General features: G+C 35.0%; 2 protein-coding genes across 4 annotated transcripts; one reads left to right on the plus strand and one right to left on the minus strand.

The window, feature by feature from the left end:
• Positions 1–2,998: 2,998 nt before the first annotated feature.
• Positions 2,999–5,199, plus strand: LOC145101600 (protein REVEILLE 6-like). Its single transcript, XM_079038828.1, has 7 exons — positions 2,999–3,394; positions 3,641–3,822; positions 3,909–4,031; positions 4,151–4,240; positions 4,337–4,446; positions 4,538–4,597; positions 4,692–5,199. Exons 1-7 carry the CDS (start codon positions 3,213–3,215, stop codon positions 4,785–4,787), a joined length of 843 nt encoding a protein of 280 aa, XP_078894954.1. The 5' UTR covers positions 2,999–3,212; the 3' UTR covers positions 4,788–5,199.
• Positions 5,200–13,800: 8,601 nt separating this feature from the next.
• Positions 13,801–18,923, minus strand: LOC145101601 (chorismate synthase). 3 transcript variants are annotated; one of them, XM_079038830.1, is made up of 10 exons: positions 18,195–18,923; positions 18,000–18,098; positions 17,671–17,876; positions 17,126–17,325; positions 16,918–17,026; positions 16,514–16,818; positions 16,039–16,371; positions 15,869–15,950; positions 14,361–15,752; positions 13,801–14,276 (listed from the first exon to the last, which is right to left on the minus strand). In XM_079038830.1, the coding sequence occupies exons 1-10, from the start codon at positions 18,260–18,262 to the stop codon at positions 14,125–14,127; spliced, it is 2,946 nt and encodes a 981-aa protein (XP_078894956.1). In that variant the 5' UTR covers positions 18,263–18,923; the 3' UTR covers positions 13,801–14,124. The 3 variants fall into 3 exon arrangements, with proteins under 3 accessions (XP_078894956.1, XP_078894957.1, XP_078894955.1); XM_079038831.1 differs by having other exon boundaries at positions 15,869–15,947; positions 16,039–16,374; XM_079038829.1 differs by having other exon boundaries at positions 16,039–16,374.
• Between the last annotated feature and the right edge of the window lie 628 nt (positions 18,924–19,551).

Genomic DNA, 19,551 nt, shown 5'->3' on the forward strand with positions numbered 1-19,551 from the left:
GGTAGCAACCTCAGATCCAACCTCCAAACTCAAGATATCACTAGATATACTCCCAAAAATCCCACAAATGATAGATCTAGGTGGATAACAGCTCAAACAATGAATTATTACCTCAAGAGAAGACTCCAACAGAAGAATAAGCCAAAGCCTTGAAAAGTCCCTTGCTCCAAGCCTCTTAATCTTCAAAGATCTCTTCAACAACACTCCTTCAAGATCCAAATGCTCTCTAATTCTCTCACAAACGAATATTAGGGTTTCTGGACTTCAAGGGAGAGTAAAGAGGCTGGGGAGAGGGTATTATGTTTTTTATATAGGGCTCAACCCCCGGAATTAGGGTTTTCTCCACACAGCACCAACTCGCCGAGTCCAGCCACCGACTCGCCGAGTTGGCCACTTATCACGCGACCAGAATCGCGACGCTGCTCGCCGAGTCTACCCATGGACTCGCCGAGTTGACCATCCATATTTTCATTTTGAACCCTGAACTTGCACTCCTGAACTCTGGATGTTACAAAGAGCTTCGCATTTTGGTCATGTGTTGGGCGTACTTGAGGGTACGCGCAGCGTACTCGTGTAATGTGGAAATGCGGATGATCTTCTAGTACGCTAGGTGTAAGTGTGGTACGTCGAGCGTACGTGTTGCACAATTGGTCCGTTGAGGAAAAAGGGCTTCACATTTTGGTCGTATGTTGGGCGCACTTGAGGGTACGCGCAGCGTACTCGTGTATTGTGGAAATACGGATGATCTACTAGTACGCTAGGCATACATGTGGTAGGACGGGCGTGGCTTTCCTATTTTATCTCCATGGTTGAGTTTTATGAACTTTTTTGTCCCCAAGATTGGACATTTATGAGTTTGTAGTACACCAGAGAATATTAGCTGTCCTTTCATGCATTTTAGGACTTGTAGATTCATAAAAATGGTTGCTTGATAATTCCCTATGGCCCATGCATGAATAAAGTAACTTAGAGTGTGATGGAAGTTAAAGTTTGTTACATTGGGCCCTTCCTAGCCATGCAAAGGCTTAAATTCGATGGCTTTATGGATTAAGACACCTTAGGATGGTCAGATCTGAAGTTGGGTTAGATGTCTTAGCTAATTAAGACACAAATTTGGTGAACGTTGAATCAGATGGAGTACGTCAGGCATACTCCTGGCTACAGCTCGCATAGCCGGTTCTGTCCCCGATTGGTCGTTGATCGCGTAGTACGCCCCGCGTAAGGAAGAGTATTCCCAACGTACACGCTAGGCAGTTGACTTTTGACCTTTGGTCAATATTTAGGGTTTTGGACTATGAGAAGGGAAAAATGGTCTTTTTCCCTTAAAGGACTTAGTTGTGGGATTTGGACCCACGAGTTGAGTTTTGAGACCTTAATTATTAATTAGGGTTAATTATTTCATTGACTAGGCGGAGTCTAGTTCCGACAGTTCGGGTGTGAGATTTACTTGCCGTCAGTATCAGGTGAGTCTCCTCACTTATTATTACCTATGTTATATAATATAATCCAACACTAATCGTTATAATAATGTCAAGAAATTTCCAGTTACACTTTCGATTAACTTACATAAATAGTATTTTACAAACTGATTTTTGTAACCAAAGCACTACCCCCATCAACCTAGAATCAATCATCCAAAAGCTTACATTGACCCCACTACCATAACTTAACAAAAGATATTCATATTGGTTGGTATTATACATCAACCGTACAAAAGACATGTAACTTGGTTGGAATTTTTACATCAACCATACAAAAGACTTAAAAGTTATGCCATCACTTCAATAACTTTATGACACACCAATCCAACCCTACAAAGAAGCAGATACAAAGCAAGACAATCCACACCAAGCACCTCTTCAACCCTACAATCGTAGCTTCATGCTTAACCACCAACCTTCTAGTTGAGCAAATCTTTGGTTGTTTTTGGCCTTCACAAGCAAAGCCTCCAATGTCTCCAATCCCTACTTCATTTCATACAACTTCACCTTGTAGTATCCAAGTTCTAGCAAATCATCTATATAGCGGAAGAATTTACATTTCTTCCTGTGATTCATCTATCCAAGTCAAAAAGAATATAAAAATCAAACACCTAAAATCGAACATGACAGTAACCAAAAACCAACATAACAAGGATCACATCCAAACAAATTTAACAAATTTCAGCTCAAAACATCACAGATCAAACATCGAAACTCACCAAACACAACAGATCAAGATTTCAGCTAACCCAAACATCATACATTAGAACCAAACATGACAGTAGCCAAAATCCAAGCGAACGAAGATCACACTCAAACAAAATAAACAAATTTTGAACAAATCGGAGATTACCAAAGAGTTTGGACAGTTCAAAAAGGTGTATGGTTTTTTTTTCCGTTTACGATATCTTTTCCAGTGCGTCGAAGTCACATAAGCATTTCTTCACTTCGTCTTCATTACCAAAGTGAGGAACGGATGAGTTGTAGGAAGAAGACGACGACATTGTGCACGAATGGTTGAGAGGTGTTAGGGTTTTTAGGGTTTCGAATACGGGAATAAGGATGAAGGAAGTGTGTCGATTAAGGGTTTCAATTAATAAGTTCCTGATGACGTGTCATACACGAGGGATAAATCATTCAGGTCAGCAATGTCAACGAAGCGTCGGAACCGCCTAACCCTTTAAAATCGAGGATAATAGCGTAATTAAAAGAAAATTTGAAACTTCAATGACTAATTACACAAAAAAAGTTAACTTAGATGATCAATTCATAACATAGCCAAAATTTTGTTATGCTACAGTGTCATTTTCTCTTAAATAAAAAAAACGCTTATGCAGGCAAACATAAAATTAAAAAGTAAACATTTTTTTTAATCAATATTTCATTCTAGCTTAAGCAATATATGGGATCCCATACTATATTTGAGAAGTTAAGTAGATGTAGAAGTTCGATGGTAGCAATACCGGCCAAATCTAATTCATACAACTTTCTACACGTGTCCGGACACCCATCCGCGTTGCTACTCTTTCTCTCTCTGTATATATAAACCCCAACCCATCGACACAGTTTACTTTCAAATCCAAAGAACTTTCTAAAATCAACTGGAAACCCAATTCAAAGACCATCGATTCAATCTGCTATCCAAACCCTAATTTGTTTCCCATCCTTCTTTTGATATCGGAACAATCACCCGCTCAAGTTTTGCATCGATTAGGAGTTGTTGAATCTTCCATGGGATTTGATTCGCTGCTGCCGGCGCCGGTAAGCACTGATAGCTCTGGTCCCGGCGTTAATTGTCCGAACCCATTGGTGGATGATGCGAGTAAGAAGATTCGGAAGCCGTATACTATTACCAAGTCTAGACAGAACTGGACTGACATTGAACACGATAAGTTTCTCGAAGCGCTTCATCTGTATGTATATCTATCTTAACTGCAGTTTTTGTTGAATTATTCGTCTGAGGAAAACATAAACTGAACAAGAAGATATCTGCTGTTATCCCTTTCTATCGATTGAAGTTTAATCATTGAGTCTGTTTGGTAAGGGTGTAAAAGAGATATAAAATGCTTAGGAACTGTAAATGTTTACCTTGTAAACTGTAAACACATTCAAAAATTGTGAAATTCTGATTGTTTTTATTGGTGTTTGACAATTTCCAGATTCGATCGAGACTGGAAAAAAATCGAAGCTTTTGTTGGATCCAAGACTGCTATTCAGATACGCAGCCATGCCCAGAAGTATTTTCTGAAGGTCCAGAAGAGTGGGGCAAATGAACATGTCCCACCCCCTCGCCCAAAGAGGAAAGCAGCTCATCCCTACCCTCACAAAGCCCCTAAAAATGGTAGGATCTTGATTCATCTCATTTTCAAGAAACTTTTAAGCATGATGAATTTCACATTTTATGTACTTTCTGTGTGTATCCAAAAGGAGGAATTTCACAATCTGCTAGTGAAGACATCGTATTGAGAGAGTCATATTTGTGGCCTACAAATGGCGGTTTGTCTACCTGGACATATAATGATGTGGCAACAAATGATGTGGCAACACAAGGTCTGAAACTGAAACAGAAACTGCAACCCCTTTGTTTTTACTTATTATGATGATTGTTGAAAGAAAACAAATTTGGTTCGTTCTCCAACTTTTTTTTTCTTCTTTTTTGGGGGTTGCAGATGATGTGAGATCATCGCATAACTGTAGCAGTAGCAGTACTGGTGAAACAAACAACCGACAAGACTTAAAGCAGAAAACTACAGGAAGAGGTTTGTGTAAAAAGACATGAATGCCCTTATCCTAGAGTTTTGAGTTATTTGTTTTCCAACTTATATATATATTTTTTAACTTTGTGTTACATGCAGTGATGCCTGATTTCCCAAAAGTCTATAGATTCATTGGGAGGATGTTTGACCCTAACGAAAGCAATCACTTGCAAAACTTGAAGATGATGGATCCAGTGGATGTCGAGACAGTATGTCTTTTTTTATGTTTACAAAAGTTTGTTATTAGTATATGATTATTTATTACAAATGTATATCAAATTTGTTTTGTTTTTTGTTCAGGTGGTTTTGTTGATGAAAAATCTGTGTGCTAATTTGAAAAGCCCACAATTCGAGGACTATGTAAGTACTCTGCAATATTGTAGTAAAAGACTAGTAGTACTCAGTGTACCATTTTCATGAATGAAGAAACATATATGTTTTTGTTTTCATGCAGAAGAGGGTATTTTCGTCATATGATGAAGGAACTGGAAAAGTGGCATCAAGCGGTCCATTTCAAGTGCTGTCTGGGAGTGCAATACGGTCTTCATAGATGTCTAATATTCCTGCTGCTTTTTTTTTTTTTTTTTTTCTGAAAATCTCAGGTAGAGCATGTCGTATACATAAACTCCAATTTCCAGTTAGAGGCACATGTTTTTTTGTGATGTTTTGCAGGCATGTGTAAAGTGTAAAGTGTAAACTGTAATATATTATATGTTTCTGTTGTTGACTTTACATTTTACAAGAACAAAGTGCGTTTTAGAGGGCTGCTTTTGCTTTGTATATAGGATATAGATAGAGTGTGTTTGTTGAAATGTTGAGTCTTGGAGATTAATTATCATATGTTTTATGTTGTATATGGTGGCATGTGTAACAGAATGTTGCAAGATGTTGTGTTTGTTTATTTGGAATAAGATGTATATCTTGGTATGAACAAGTAACACGAGGCTGGATCTTTCATATCATTTTAATAGTTGGAATTATGACACTTATTTATTTCCATATGTATCCTTTATACTCCCTTTCTAAATCTTTTTTTCATAGCTCCTATACAAACAAAAATCCTTTTAAATTGCCTAGGAGGAGAAGCAAGATTTGGTGAAATCACAACATCAATTTTTATTGTGTCCTCCATTTCATTCTCTTCATCCACTAGAAAATCACTAGCACTAGAGTCTGAATTACTATCATCTTCATCATCTTGCTTTAGGCTATACATTGTTGTATTGTCATCATTGAGTTAATCTCCAATAAATTGATCAAAGTGCTCAAATTCGTGCATCATGCCTTTTTCCACTTGATGATCAAGCTCTCCTTCCATGTCACCCATGTTTTGAGTTACATCTACTGGGACATACTCTTTTGCAACAACATTACAGTCTTTTACTACCTTGTCATTAGCATCCCGTGTTTCACAATCCATTACACTAATTGGAACATCATACATAGTAACAACTATCATGTGAACTCCTTCATGCCCTTGTTCACTCAAAGTTACTTCCTCAACACAATTCATACATGATCTCTTACTACAAGACCTAAATCTTCACTTCGTTTCAAAAATTGAGCATCCGCAATAGTGAGTTCAATGCGAGAGTTGAATGAGGTGGCAAATCTATGTGTTATTCAATTGATGAAACTTTGTCATTGTGAGATGTCACCTTAACATTCAATAGATTTGGAGTTCAATGGTCATTGAACTCTTCAGTGGAAAAAAGAAAAGTTTTTAATTCTTAAATATTTACTATAAATTACATTTGTAACATGTTAATGAACTTTGTGATTTGTGAAGATCAATGCATTGTATGAAAAAAAAAATAATAAAGTTGTATGAATTGTAGAAAAATGATGTGGCAATCCATTGAACTTGTGCAGGGCCGGCCCATAGGGTGGGGCAAGCTGGGCAACGACCCCGGGCACAACTACCGTTAGGTGTCCCAATGTTTATGAATTTATTTGTATTGACATATAATAAATATGTACTAAACGCACACTAACAATACGTAAACACGATGCAGAGGAGATGGCAACAACGTCTGTTTACTTTTTTGAAGGTTTTATGTTCGAATCCATACAGTAGCTCTTTAAAATTTTATATTTAAGCACTTTAAAATTTGTTTTATATATAGTTTTAAACACTGATTATTAATTTGATTGTAGCTCATGTGGGTTGAGAGGCGCATTGCCTACTGCCTAGCCTTTTGAAGAGAAGGCCTCTACTTCGAATCTTGTGGAGTATTTTTTTAATTAATGTCAATTTTTAAACTAAGATTAAATATAAAACTAATTATAGTTTAATCGCTTAAGATTTGTTGACTTTTAATTGCTTTATACAACTTCTGCCAATTAAATTTCTACATGTAAGTTTATTTGTTAAAAATAATTTACAAAACCTAATTTTAAACTTTGGCTCTAAATTTATTTTAAAAGTAAAGAGATAATCATAAAAATAAAAACAATCACATTATGATGGAAGATATACTTAAATGACTCAAGTTTTACGGGTTTACCAAAATTACCATCAAATAAGAAATGAGCATTTAAGATTGTGTTGGTATATAATGTTTATTTATTTTCACATTTGAATCAAATGTTTTTAAAAAAAAAATCTCTCAACTTCTTAATTTGGAATGTTCATCGGATTTGGACTTCTCTTTGAATTTTCAGATTTTTTTTTTTAGAAAAAATACTTTTAATGTGAAATAAAGTTTGTCTGAAAAAGTCCGAAATCGAACCATTTCAGACTAGAATTATTTGTACAAATGACTCAAAAGTTAGTTATAAAGAGATAAACTCATATTTATGATGATAATTTTTATAATTATTCCTAAGTAATTTTTTTTAACAAAGGGCCCCTTTTTGGTTTTCGCCCAGAGACTAAAATATGTTAATATGTTAGGACCGTCCCTAAACTTGCGGATGCCCTAAATTCTAGTGACAATTATCTTAATATACCTCTATATGCTACCAATGACAATGAAGACACATCATGTTATTGTTCTTGTCGCGGTTCATTTTCCATAACATTATCATCATTTAATTCCTCCATAACAAATTTGATTGTCATTTTGAGACATGAAATATGTTAACAAGTTGGTGTTACCGGTATACACCTTGATCACTTTGTTGGACCCAATATACTTAGATAGCCTACGAACATCATCATTATCTGGAGCTTTAAGACCAAAATCCAAGTTTTCGTTGGGTTGACTAAAATAGTAATATATTACTAGGGGTACCACATATCATAGTTGTTCCATGACACTATCTAACTCATGCATTGAGAACTCGTCTATGTCAATCAAGTCCAAATATCTCACTTGTCCCTATACGTATACCTTATTCCTGGAAAACGGGTGAATTTTTCATCATGGTGTAGATCATGAACAGTGGTGGATGTAGAGTGTTAGAAGTGGAGTGCATGGACCCCACTTGATTGTAGATTCCATCTTATATATATTAGATAAAATAGGATTTGTTTCATATGTTTTTAGAGTTGGTCCCCAGTTGTTTTTGGCTGGCACCCTTTCAAAAATTGAGACTTTGTTTCTTTCTCTTAATTTGTCCTAAAACCTAACAAAATTGTCTATCATCTATTTTTTGTGGAAAAAAAAAACCCACGGAGGAGCAATGAAATTCCAAAAAAATCCAGCTTTATCACTAATGTGATCTTAAATCAAGGTTTATATATATATATATATATATATATATATATATAAACTCAAATTAAATACCTCTATATGATGCTATTATAATAAACAAATGCTTTAAAATGATCCTTTGTGATTTTACATACACTTTTTTATACATACAAATTTTCTATTTTTTTTAATGTTTTATGGACCCTAGTTCCCATTTGTTTTGGATCCGCAACTGATCATGAACGTGGGATTACCATCTATACAAAATAATAATAATAGTAATAATAATAATAATAACCACAAATCAAGTTAGCATTTTGCTTGATCATTCAAAATTTTAGCAAATTGGATAAAACGAGACAATGATACTCATCAGGGCCGGTCTATTGGTTTTTCATGCCCCCGGAAAAAAAGCTTAATAATGCCCCTTTATTTTAAAAGTATGTGATGTTAAATAGTAAAAAGTGCTTATATTATTTAATTTACAGATTATGCTGACAAAATGTAAACATATTTAGTATAAAACTATAAAAATACAAAATGTAAACATATTTAGTATAAAACTATAAAAATACAAAATGTAAACATATTTAGTATAAAACTATAAAAATACATGCCAACCAAACATAATGGTCTAAATGCACAGAACAACAAATGAAATTTGGATTGTGAAGCCGAACAAACATGATGGTCTAAATGCACAAAAAACAAATTGAATTTAGATTGTGAAGCATCAAACAACTTTTTTAAACTAAAAGTCATCATAAAACAAAGTGTGTATATTACAAAGAGTAATATCACCAAAAGAATAATGGAAAAGGATGGACAACAATTCAGCACCAAGTAATATTAGCATTATTAATACCAAGGCCAATAAAACACATTACCAAAAAAAATTAGCATGCTACCATGTTAAATAAGACACATTACAATAAAAAAAAATCATGCTATCATTTTAATATGAAGTAAGAAACAAGTTGGTTGCCAAGAAAAACAAATTTTCTACATCCAAAAAAAGAAATCAAATTTTATTCATACCAAAATTAATGGGTACACACAAATCATAACAAAAATGTTGCGTACTTGAAAGGGGAAAAAAATATAAAAATTGTATGCTTTTGATAAAAACTATCTCTTAGTTTCTTCCTTTGTATTGAAAGCATCAACTGGATAATAGACACCAAGAACTAAATATGTATCTCCTTTTTAGAAGATAATCCACTTAATAGTATGTGTAAGAATGTTGAATCTCACACAAAGCTATCAACTTTATTTAGGATTCATGTTGTTATTTATAGTTTAAAATGGAGGTTCCTAAGTTCTTGTTAGATACCAATTCATTCATGGTAAAACCAAGGAAGAGTAGGCTAAAAAACTAGGGATTACAACATATGAATGCCTATAAAAAAAATTCTTAAATTATTAACAGAAAATATAAAAAAATGAAAAGATACAAACATAAATAAGAAGAGGGAAAGCCAACCATAAAGCCATAATTATAAAATATGAACATCACGACTTTAAAAACCAACAACATGAGCAAAAATAAGATTAACCCACCACAAGATTGGCACACTCTAGTTAGAAAAGACTAGTAAAAAACAGTAAGAAAACTGCTTTCGGTTTGTAAAAGCTTCGAAACCAACTTAAGCTAAAAACTAAACTGTTTGTTGAGTTCTGGAAAGCAGACAAACTCACAAGCAAGAGGAGAAGCAATTACTTGTTCATGACAGAAAGAGAAGGGACTAGAACAAACCATAAAAACTTCTTAACAGCTAATACCCCATAAATTAGTACATACATATTTTCATATGAGTCTTTCCACTTCATTTGACAAATCCTTGAAATCATGTGTTCTTGCATCTAGTTGTTATGATTCAGCCAAAAAGAAATACAATGAAAAAAAATAGAAAACTCAAGAAACCAATGAAAGTTTCAGTGTTATGGAAACGTGAAAAAAATCATGAATTAAAAACTCAAGAAAGTTTCTGGTATTCAGATAGCAATTTATTCGTGATTTAAATTTCAAGGCTTCAAGTGACCGGTTTCCTTGTTTTCTGAAATAGCGTGAAGGCATGCCGACTACTCGACTTCTGAAATTAGCGTGAAGGCATGCCGACTACTCAATAGCTTATGTATATGCTCTACTACCGCTGAACTTGGACTAACTGTGTACCTGGACAAAAAATTGGGCCTATATTAATACTAACCCATAAGAAGTAGATGAAACATGATGCCCCTTATATCTTGGTGCCCTAAGCCATGGCCCAGTTCGCCCGGCCTATGGGTCGGCCCTGATACTCATCATACATAGTCACCACATCAAAAAACCGGTCAACATGTCTTATTGTCCACATTGTAAGTATCATATTCTATTGTATTCAAGAAATCAAGACTTCAACTCTTTGATGGATTAAGGTTTTTTTTATGTTTTTACACTCACTAAAGGAGGGAGAATGTCAAGGGACAATGATGTTGAGGGCTCATTTATGTAATGTAAGGGTTTAATGTTAGTGGTAAGCATATTGACATGTCTTTTAAAAAAAAGCCATTGTGTGAGGGACACGTTGTTGAAGAAATCAGAAGCATTTTAATGGTTACAATTAGTGACCAAATTTACAATAAAACTCTCAAATAAAGACCATTTTGCAAAATGAAACTACTTTGGACCTTGATCAAAGAAAATTGCAAACCAGAGGAACTATTTTTGTAGTTTTCTCAAAAATCATCATTATGATCTCTATGTAAATCTGAAATAACTTTTCGAAAATCCTCTATTGTAAGCCACTTTGTGGTTTTGCTTAACAATATATTGAAACTAGACGAATTCTCGTGCATTGCGCAGCGAAGATTAAAAATATATTGTTAAAATATTGAAAATTATATGTTTAAAATGGTTATGTTATTGACATTAACTTTGAGATAATATTTGTACACTAATTTATATATATATATATATATATATATATATATATATATATATAATCTCTATTATTTTGAATAATAATATTCATTGACATCAACCCACATTCTTCATTAATAGAATTAAATATAATTATCTATTTAGTATTATTTTGAACAATTATTATTATTGATTAATTATATTTTTACTTATGCGATTATTTTCTAATTTCAATAATGATGTTCATTTAAAATACAATTTATTTATAGCTAAATGTAATTTATAATTTGATGTAATTATCATTTAAAATTGTTATTCATTAATTTTAAACCACTTATTGTTAATCATATGTTAAACAAGACTTTTAAGAAACACTTAATATTATTATTAAAAAGTGAAACATACACTAAATAATAAAGCAATAAGATAGACAAATTGCATTTCAAAAGAGACTTGCATGGATAATATGACATATCCATGTAATTTGACTTTATTATTTATAATTATTTCTTATTAATTTTAAAACAACTTGTTATTATTAATAAGTGAAATAAACTTTTAAAAAACATTTATTATTATAATTAAAATGTTAAACATATACTAAAATATAAAGTGATAAGATAGACAGTTTGCATTTAAAAAAAGCTTACATGGATAATATGGATAATATGACATATCCATGATTTTTAATTAATTATTGTTTTGAAGCAACATGAACATACAAACATGTATACAATAATTAATTAAATATTATATATATATCACATTCCATAACATATGATCGATAACATGAATCTAATCTAATTTACATTAAAATTTCAACCACAACATACAATGATATTGTTAAAAAAATACTTAAATCAAGAAAATACAAAAAAAGAATTAATATATAACAAACTTACAAATTAAAAACCTCAAACCAGCACAAAAACCTTTAAACTTGTTTTCTTTGTGAATTTGGTATGTGATTTGTATTTGTATATCTACTCAAAAAGATTGACCTTTTTATAATAGAGTATCCATTAATTGTTTATTAAATATATTATATTAGTTATAAAACCTTTGAATTGTTAATCATTATTAAGAGACTTTTGAGTGATATTTATTAAAATAGAATGTTTCAAATGCATGAGGTGTTTGCAAATTTTTATGGGGGTTTCAAATGCATGAGGTTTAAGGAAAAATGCTAGCTTTTAAATGAGTAAATTACACGAATCGTCCCTTGTGCAGGTGCCAAAATGCACGTTTGGTCCCTATTTTTAAAAATTAACTCGGATCGTCCCTCGTTTGGTTAAAAGTTGCACGTCTCATCCTTCATTAGTTTAAATTAACACGCTTAATCCCTCGCGAGACATGAAATGACTACAATACCCTTTTCAATTTTATTTTTCATTTATTTTTAACATTTTTGATTAATTTTAATTACTAAAATATATTTTAATTAAAATTGTGGGTCCATCTACCTTTAAACCACCGGAAACCCCTTATCTTCCTCTCCACCAGTATGTTCTTCTCCGCTTAACTTAGATCATACTCAATACTACGATCATCTTCTCCGACCACCCTGATTTGCACCTTCTTTGGTTCCAGAAATTGCAAATAAAAAAAATCAAAATCTGAAACCTATAACCCAAATGATTCTAGAAATCTCAAAATCGTTTTAGAAATCAAACTCAAATGAAAATCAACATGAAATCCAAATAGTTCCAAAAATAAAAAATGGTGGTTGATCTTTTTGAAAACCTAAAATACACACACAGTGCTAGTCAATTAAAAATATGAAACTTGTAATCCTTTCACTGTGTGTTTCTAATCGGAGAACATAGAGAATTAGGGCAAACTCATTTTGGTTAAATTCTAAACCCAAAATCAATTTGCTCAGATCTAATAAGAAAAAACATAGCCACTCAATCAGAGTTTGAATCTAGGTTTACTGTGGTGGATTATTTCGAACGGAGAAAACATAAATCGAATCCCCTATCAGAAATCAAAACATAACCCCTTGCATCTGTTGGAAAATCAACTGATATCGGGGAAATCTTTCATCTGGAGCCTTGAAGAAGAAAATCGATGATAACTAAGATCTAAAACTCGATTTTCAGAAAGAAAGAGCAGGAGAGATGATTTCAGAAAATCGTTTTTTTGGTGATTGGGATTTTTTCTTCAGGGATTTCAGGTTTATAGTAGCAGATGGAGGTGGCTAGTGCTCGAGGTGGCTGGTTGTTGAAGGTGGCTACTGACCAGAGGTGCGCAGGTGGAGTGATTTATCCTTATCACATTTTCGTCCAAGTCTGTCAATTTTTTCTTCTTTCTGTCTAGGTTCGCCAACATGTTGGAGACGATAGTGAAAGAGCGACGTAATGGAGTCGGAGAAGTAGTGAGAGACGGAAGAGATGATCGGTGTCGGAGCACGCCGGAGCAGAGAGAGCATCAAGAGATTCAGGTCCACCATTTTTCTTTCAAGAGGGTTGGGGAAGAAAATAAACAAGGGAAACGGAAACGGAAGGGGGAGGTAAAGGGGAGCGGTGGGTTTGAGGAGAGTTTTTTTTTTTCTTTTTCTATTTTGAATTTAAAAATAAATTAATTAATAAGAGAAAATTAGAAAATAAATTATTAAGGATAAAATAGTCTTTTTATGTCTTAAGGGATGAAGTCTGCAAGTTTTAAACAAACGAGGGACGGTCCGAGTTAATTTTCGAAAATAGGGACTGAACATGCATTTTGGCATCTGCACGAGGGATGATTCGTATAATTTACTCCTTTTAAATATGTATGATAAACTCAAACTATTACTTAGGTTATGCATGTGAAAGACACTTGCCTTAAACTGATATAACACATGACCTGAAATTATTATGTCACGTATATAGAAAACGACCCCCTCCCTCTTTTTGCCACTCTCCACCACCAGATCTTTCCTGATCCCTTTCCCCCCTCCCTCCCACAGTAGAAAAATATATATGGGAGTTGAATGTGATTTGGTTATGATGATGTTGCATGAGTAACAACAGGCAAAAACAACAAAAGAAAAGAAAACTATGCGCATTACAACATAAAATCTCACGAATCTACATCCTGTATCCTGACAAACCATATGTATCCAACAAGGAACGGAACCTTTGTCTTTGTCTTTGTCTTTGTCCAAGTCCAACAACAAAAGAAAACACAAAACACGACCAGAAAACACAAGTTTCACCATCTCTCTCTCTCTCTCTCTCTGTTTTCTTACGGTTTCAAAACAAACACCCTAACCCTACTAACAATATCACCATGGATTTCAGGTAGCAGGTGTAGCACAGACCACTCCACAGTCCACATGTACATTACACAACCACAACCACAGCCACCTATCTGTATCTGAAACCACCCATATCCAGCCCCTGTCCCCCACCTTGGTTGTTATTCAGCGGGAGTGGCCGGATCTGCTGCTTCGACTGGGCCCTCAGTTCCATCTCCATCATCCTCTGAAATACTTCCGGATGGCTCCCATCACCAACCCCTGACACAATTTTTAAATAATGACATCAAACATCAAACATTAATTATTATTATTATGTATTGAAGGTTTGGTTCAAACATTTACCAGGTAATGGCATACCGAGTCCCCCAATGTTGCTCTGCTGACCAAATGGGAACCCGTGCATTGCTGCTATTGCTGCTGCTTCCCTGTCTCCCATATAAGGTCTTGGAACATCACGCATCAGGTGAGGCGGAGGGAAGTTTCCTTGCTGCATCCGCATCTGAGGTGGCAACATTTGCTGATGCTGATGATGACCTGGATTAACGTCAAACCCAGTGACACGCGTATCAGGGTGATGATGAAAAGGTGGTTGAAACTGTTGATTAAGAGCAGGTGGTGGAGGCGTGCCACGTTGCATAAGATGCTCCGGGAATCTCATTTGGGAATTTATATCCAACGGATGAAACATTGGACGCCGATTGTTATTATTCTGATTCATTTGTGCTGCTGCATGCATTTGAGGAGATGGACCTTGCCCATGAACATGAAGATTGTTGTTATTAAACTGTCTACTTTCCTGTTCAAACATCTCGTGGGGTCCACGAAGAAAACCAGAATTCAGAGCTGCAAGTTTTTCCGATATGCCAAACGGGTCACGGGTCACATTTGGATCGCCCACGCTAATCAAGCTTTCCTCTTCGGGCAGCTCGATTTCCCCAATCTTCGCCTTTGGAATTCTGAACTCCAACGGGTCAGGATCGACCCGTGGACCGTTGAACTTCAACCAGCTTTCAGGGTCGTCTGATTTCACAGGTTGTTTCTGTTTCGAGGACAATGGGTTGGGGTTACTTTCGTAATTTCCCATTCCTTCCACACTAGAAGATAAAGGACCATTCATTGATAGCTCATTCTGCTCAAATATATCCATTCGGGCAGACCCCATGCCCCTCTGGGCAGAAACAGGAGCTTGGGCAGATTGCAGCTCTTTCATAAAAGCAGTCCCAAAAAGCGATTCCAGTGAAAGATTCTGCCCGGGATTCCCTTCGTCTTTTGGCTTTTCAGATGGAGGATGGTTTTGCTTTTCTGATGATTTCATGTCATCATCAATGGTGGTGGTGGAGGTTCCTTTTTGTAACAGTGAAAGGAGGTGATTAGTGGCTTGGTTGTCAACCGGTATAGCATTTGAGTTATCTTGGCCGGAAACAGCCCAATCGGGGACAGGTGGCGGCAAGGCTGAGGAGGTTTTTTCGGTATATTCCGAGAGTATAGTTTGTTCCAGGTCTTCACATGTAAGGACTGGAGCAACAACCGGAGGTGCAGCGGATTCATGTCTATAATTGTTGTACAACTGGTTGGAGTCCGAGGGCGTTTTGGTAATTACACCAAATGGTGCAATTGGGGGGTCGGGTGATATGATATTAGGAAGTTGAGATGCAGATTTGTCACCGCCAACAATCAGTGAAAGCAAGTCATTTGGTCTGGTAGATGAGAGATGATCATCCACAGGTTTCTTTTCTGCAAAAAAGATACAAGACAATTCGTAATTCATAAGTCATAATTATGAGACATACTTATTAATGTGTGTATACAGTGTGTGTGTGTGTGTGAGAGAGAGAGAGAGAGAGAGATACCTTCTTCATTAAACCACTGAGCAAATCTGGAAGATTGGACGTTACGGGGGCTGAGAGGATCATCTTGCTTAGTCTTTTGCTGCTGAACAAAAATAGATGTATCACTATCAGGGGTAAAACAGTCAAAAGTTTAGGGTTTCTTAGGATTATCAATTGGTAGTAATGCATACCTCAAGAAAACCTGTGGGCCCACCATCTTTAACTGCTGGAGAAGTAGAAGATCCAAAAAACTTTCCAAGAATGGATGTTGAAGGTTCCTGAGAGGAATTGCTGAGAATTTTATTGAGTTGAAAAACTTCACCATCAACAGCTTCATGGAGTTGTGGAAAACCAGAGATTCTGTGTGAATGATGATCACCAACTCCAAGCTTCTCATTTGGTTCACCCTGCTCTGTTATATCTAACTTATGAAGTGACTGTATGTTATCTAGGGCTAGGGTTCCATTTTGAGTGTGGTTACCCTTCCCAATCAAATGGATTTCCTCTATTCCAGGTTTAGGATTCTGCTAAATAACAAATGCATCAATCAGTAAAATAGATCATAAGTAAAGATGGTTGATATTATTTTACATGAGTTGACCTTTTCCATCATTCCAAACAGACCCTAAGAGATAAAACAGAATATAAATTATGTAAGACCTTTACCTCTTTTTCCATGGAAGAGATAGTTTTTGTGGTTGAACTCTTCTCCAGTATTGTGCTTCTAAATCCTGGTGGAACAAGTGGTCGGGGTTTGGAAGACTGCAACACACTGGATAATTTCCCAGAATCCTCATTTGGAACAGATTGAACTACAGAATTCAATTCACCACTACTTGCCTCCAAAACCCCTTCTTCCTTGCTCTCCTCCAAAAGCTCACTAAATGCATCACTTTTAAGCTTATTTCCACTTGATTTCTGCTTTTCTTGTAGCACTTTCTGTTGTTCCTTCCTCATCAACTCAAAAGAAGCTGCAAGAAATAATTTTTTTTTTTTTAAAAAGCATAAATCAACTTCGCAAATCATCAACCACCAACAAAAAGAAAAGTTTTTTTTTATTTTGTTTTTACCTCTTCTCTTTCTTTCCTCTTCTGCTCTATCCTGACTTGCAATGTCACTGGAACCAAATGTTTCATCATTAAATGAGTCATGGGTATTAGTTCGGGCGTGCGGGATAGCCTGAAGAAAACATTAAATATGAAAATAAGTATATACACGTCACGCAAGGGGGTGTGGGTCATATTTATAAAACTTCAGGGTTAGATATGAAAATTAAACCTTGAAAGGGCGAGGGGGTTGATATGCCTCATTACTCCTATTAAGATGGTAGTGGTCGTTTGATTGACTCTTTGGAGCAGATGTCCCAGGTGCAAATCCAGAAGGTCTTGGAAAAGAGCCACTTCCAAGAAGTCCATCATGCTCGGAGTTTTGCCATGGTCTCCTAGATTGATTGTTGCCATGATTGCGTCTTCCAGAATCTAAACAAGAAAACTATCATCAATTCAATGTTTTTTATGGAAACAGACAGATATTTTAACGTTTCTGAGAGATATAGTTTCTACAAAAATGGAAAACAATCAATCCCGATACGAAGTACTTAATGAGTCGAATAATTTAATTCAACCAACTACTTATTTTCCGAGATAATAGCATCAAAACAGTTAAATACGTAATGACATAGATATTAACATATAGATACAATAACTGCGTTGACTTGTTGCATAATGCATAATTCCATATCTATGACAGCTAACCCTAATGATCAAGGAACAATGTGCATAGTGATTTATAACGAAAAATTTGATATGTACTCAAAAACCAACCTGGATCCAAATCAGATTGTGAATCTCCATCTTTATCACTCCATCCAGACGCGCGATTGTCCCATCTTCCATAGACTCCTCGAGAGAAAGTACTTGAATCACCCCGAGTGGGTGGTGAAGAGCTGTAATCATTACGACGAAAACCTTGTAATGGCAAATTGCCATGACTTCTTGGCCTTTCTTGTACGCTATTATCTTCAAATTCACTGGTTTGAGTGAAGCAAAATTAACAAAAGACCATGTTACAACTTACTACAGCATTTAATGAATAGTTCACATGATTGGCATAGAGATTGCATAAAGATTCAAGAAATTCTAGAAAAATCTACCTCAGAACTGATTGGTCGAAGCCACTCGGCAGGCTTTTGCAGATTTCCAACTCGCTTAATGAAAGGAGAAAATCTCTGGTATAAGAAATTCTTGGTTTCCTGAATCATCCAACACAAAACAGAAAATCAACCCAAATTAATATCAAACTAAAAGAGAATTTCAACGAAGAGATTTTTGAAAAACTTCTCTATTACTTTTCAGATTCTTGAATCGATTCAGAGGCCTCCATAGCTGAGCTTCCATCGTCGTTTGCCAAGCTCATTTTGCCGTAACAGCGTAATCTAACTGCCCGCAATCAAACCCCTCTATACCCTATCAGTAAAAGCCAACTACGATTAACGAAAGTAACAACCTTCTATGAGATTCAAAACTGAGTTACATCTACTGCTTCGAAAGCCTTGTTTACAATAGTCCTATTCTGCCCCGATCAAACCTATTCAAAATTGGAAAATCCTCCCCTAAAACACCACCTATCGACTCAAACAACTCCTTTCCATTAGATCAATCTTGAAATTACTTACGGAACGCGAACAAACGCAGACTAACTCATCCCTTCATATACATGAACAAATTATACAACTCCCTCAAAACGCATTCATCTAAACATCTCTGCTCAATACATAAATCTAAAATCTAGGGTTTTGTATTTGTTCTCTATTTTTGTTTCGTAATCTAGAATCAAAAGGCTCCAAATCGCTAGGGTTTTGTTTATACGATAACCTGGATCGGAGAAATGGAAATTCGGAAGAATTAACCTAATCCTGACAAGAGAATACACAACATTTCTAGGGCTTCAAACGAGTTTTGCTTCGATTGATCGCCGATGATCCAGATAATTTCGCAGATAAAATAATTTTGGAAAGAGAACGTTTTGGCAGAGGGAGAGAGAGGAGGAGGGAGGCTTCTCTTTCTTGGTAGCAAACAAAAAGGGGATATGTTTGCTAGAATATACAATTAATTACAAACTTTATCCCTCAAATATTAATTAACGCAGAATGAGTCCTTGGATTAACTTTTACCCTTCTTATATGAAAAGTTTGCCTCACTTCACATTTGTTTTTGAGAAAAAAAAAATAGATATTTTTCTTTAAACACTATCTACAAAAAAGGAAATAATAAAGCGAATTCCAAAACTAAATTTTTGCAGTTGTAATTACAAGTAATCTATCATTTTTATCCGTATTTCTCAAGTGAGCACTAAGTAAATAGCATCTTGATAAGGAATCGGGCGAAAAAATATTCATATTAAGAAAGGTGAATGCTGATATTTGTATTACGAAAAGTTTGAGCCCAACATTTACTTATCTCTGTTAAATTCTATATAATGTTCTTATCAGTGTCATTAAATATATTGTTTTTATAAATTTTCAATAAAAAAATATGTTTTAATAAACAAAGAGTTTAATTCTGTTATTATTTACATTACAGAGTCATTGAAGACGATCGATGCGGAAACTAAATATGTTAGGTCAAAGGTGAATAACTAACGTGCATATTTTGTCCACATATATAAACTTTGATGGGTTGTTAATTTTGATATGAGGTTTCGTC

This window comes from Lactuca serriola, chromosome 4 (genome assembly GCF_051521515.1).
Source record: "Lactuca serriola cultivar US96UC23 chromosome 4, Lser_US96UC23_V15, whole genome shotgun sequence".
NCBI lineage: Eukaryota > Viridiplantae > Streptophyta > Magnoliopsida > Asterales > Asteraceae > Lactuca > Lactuca serriola.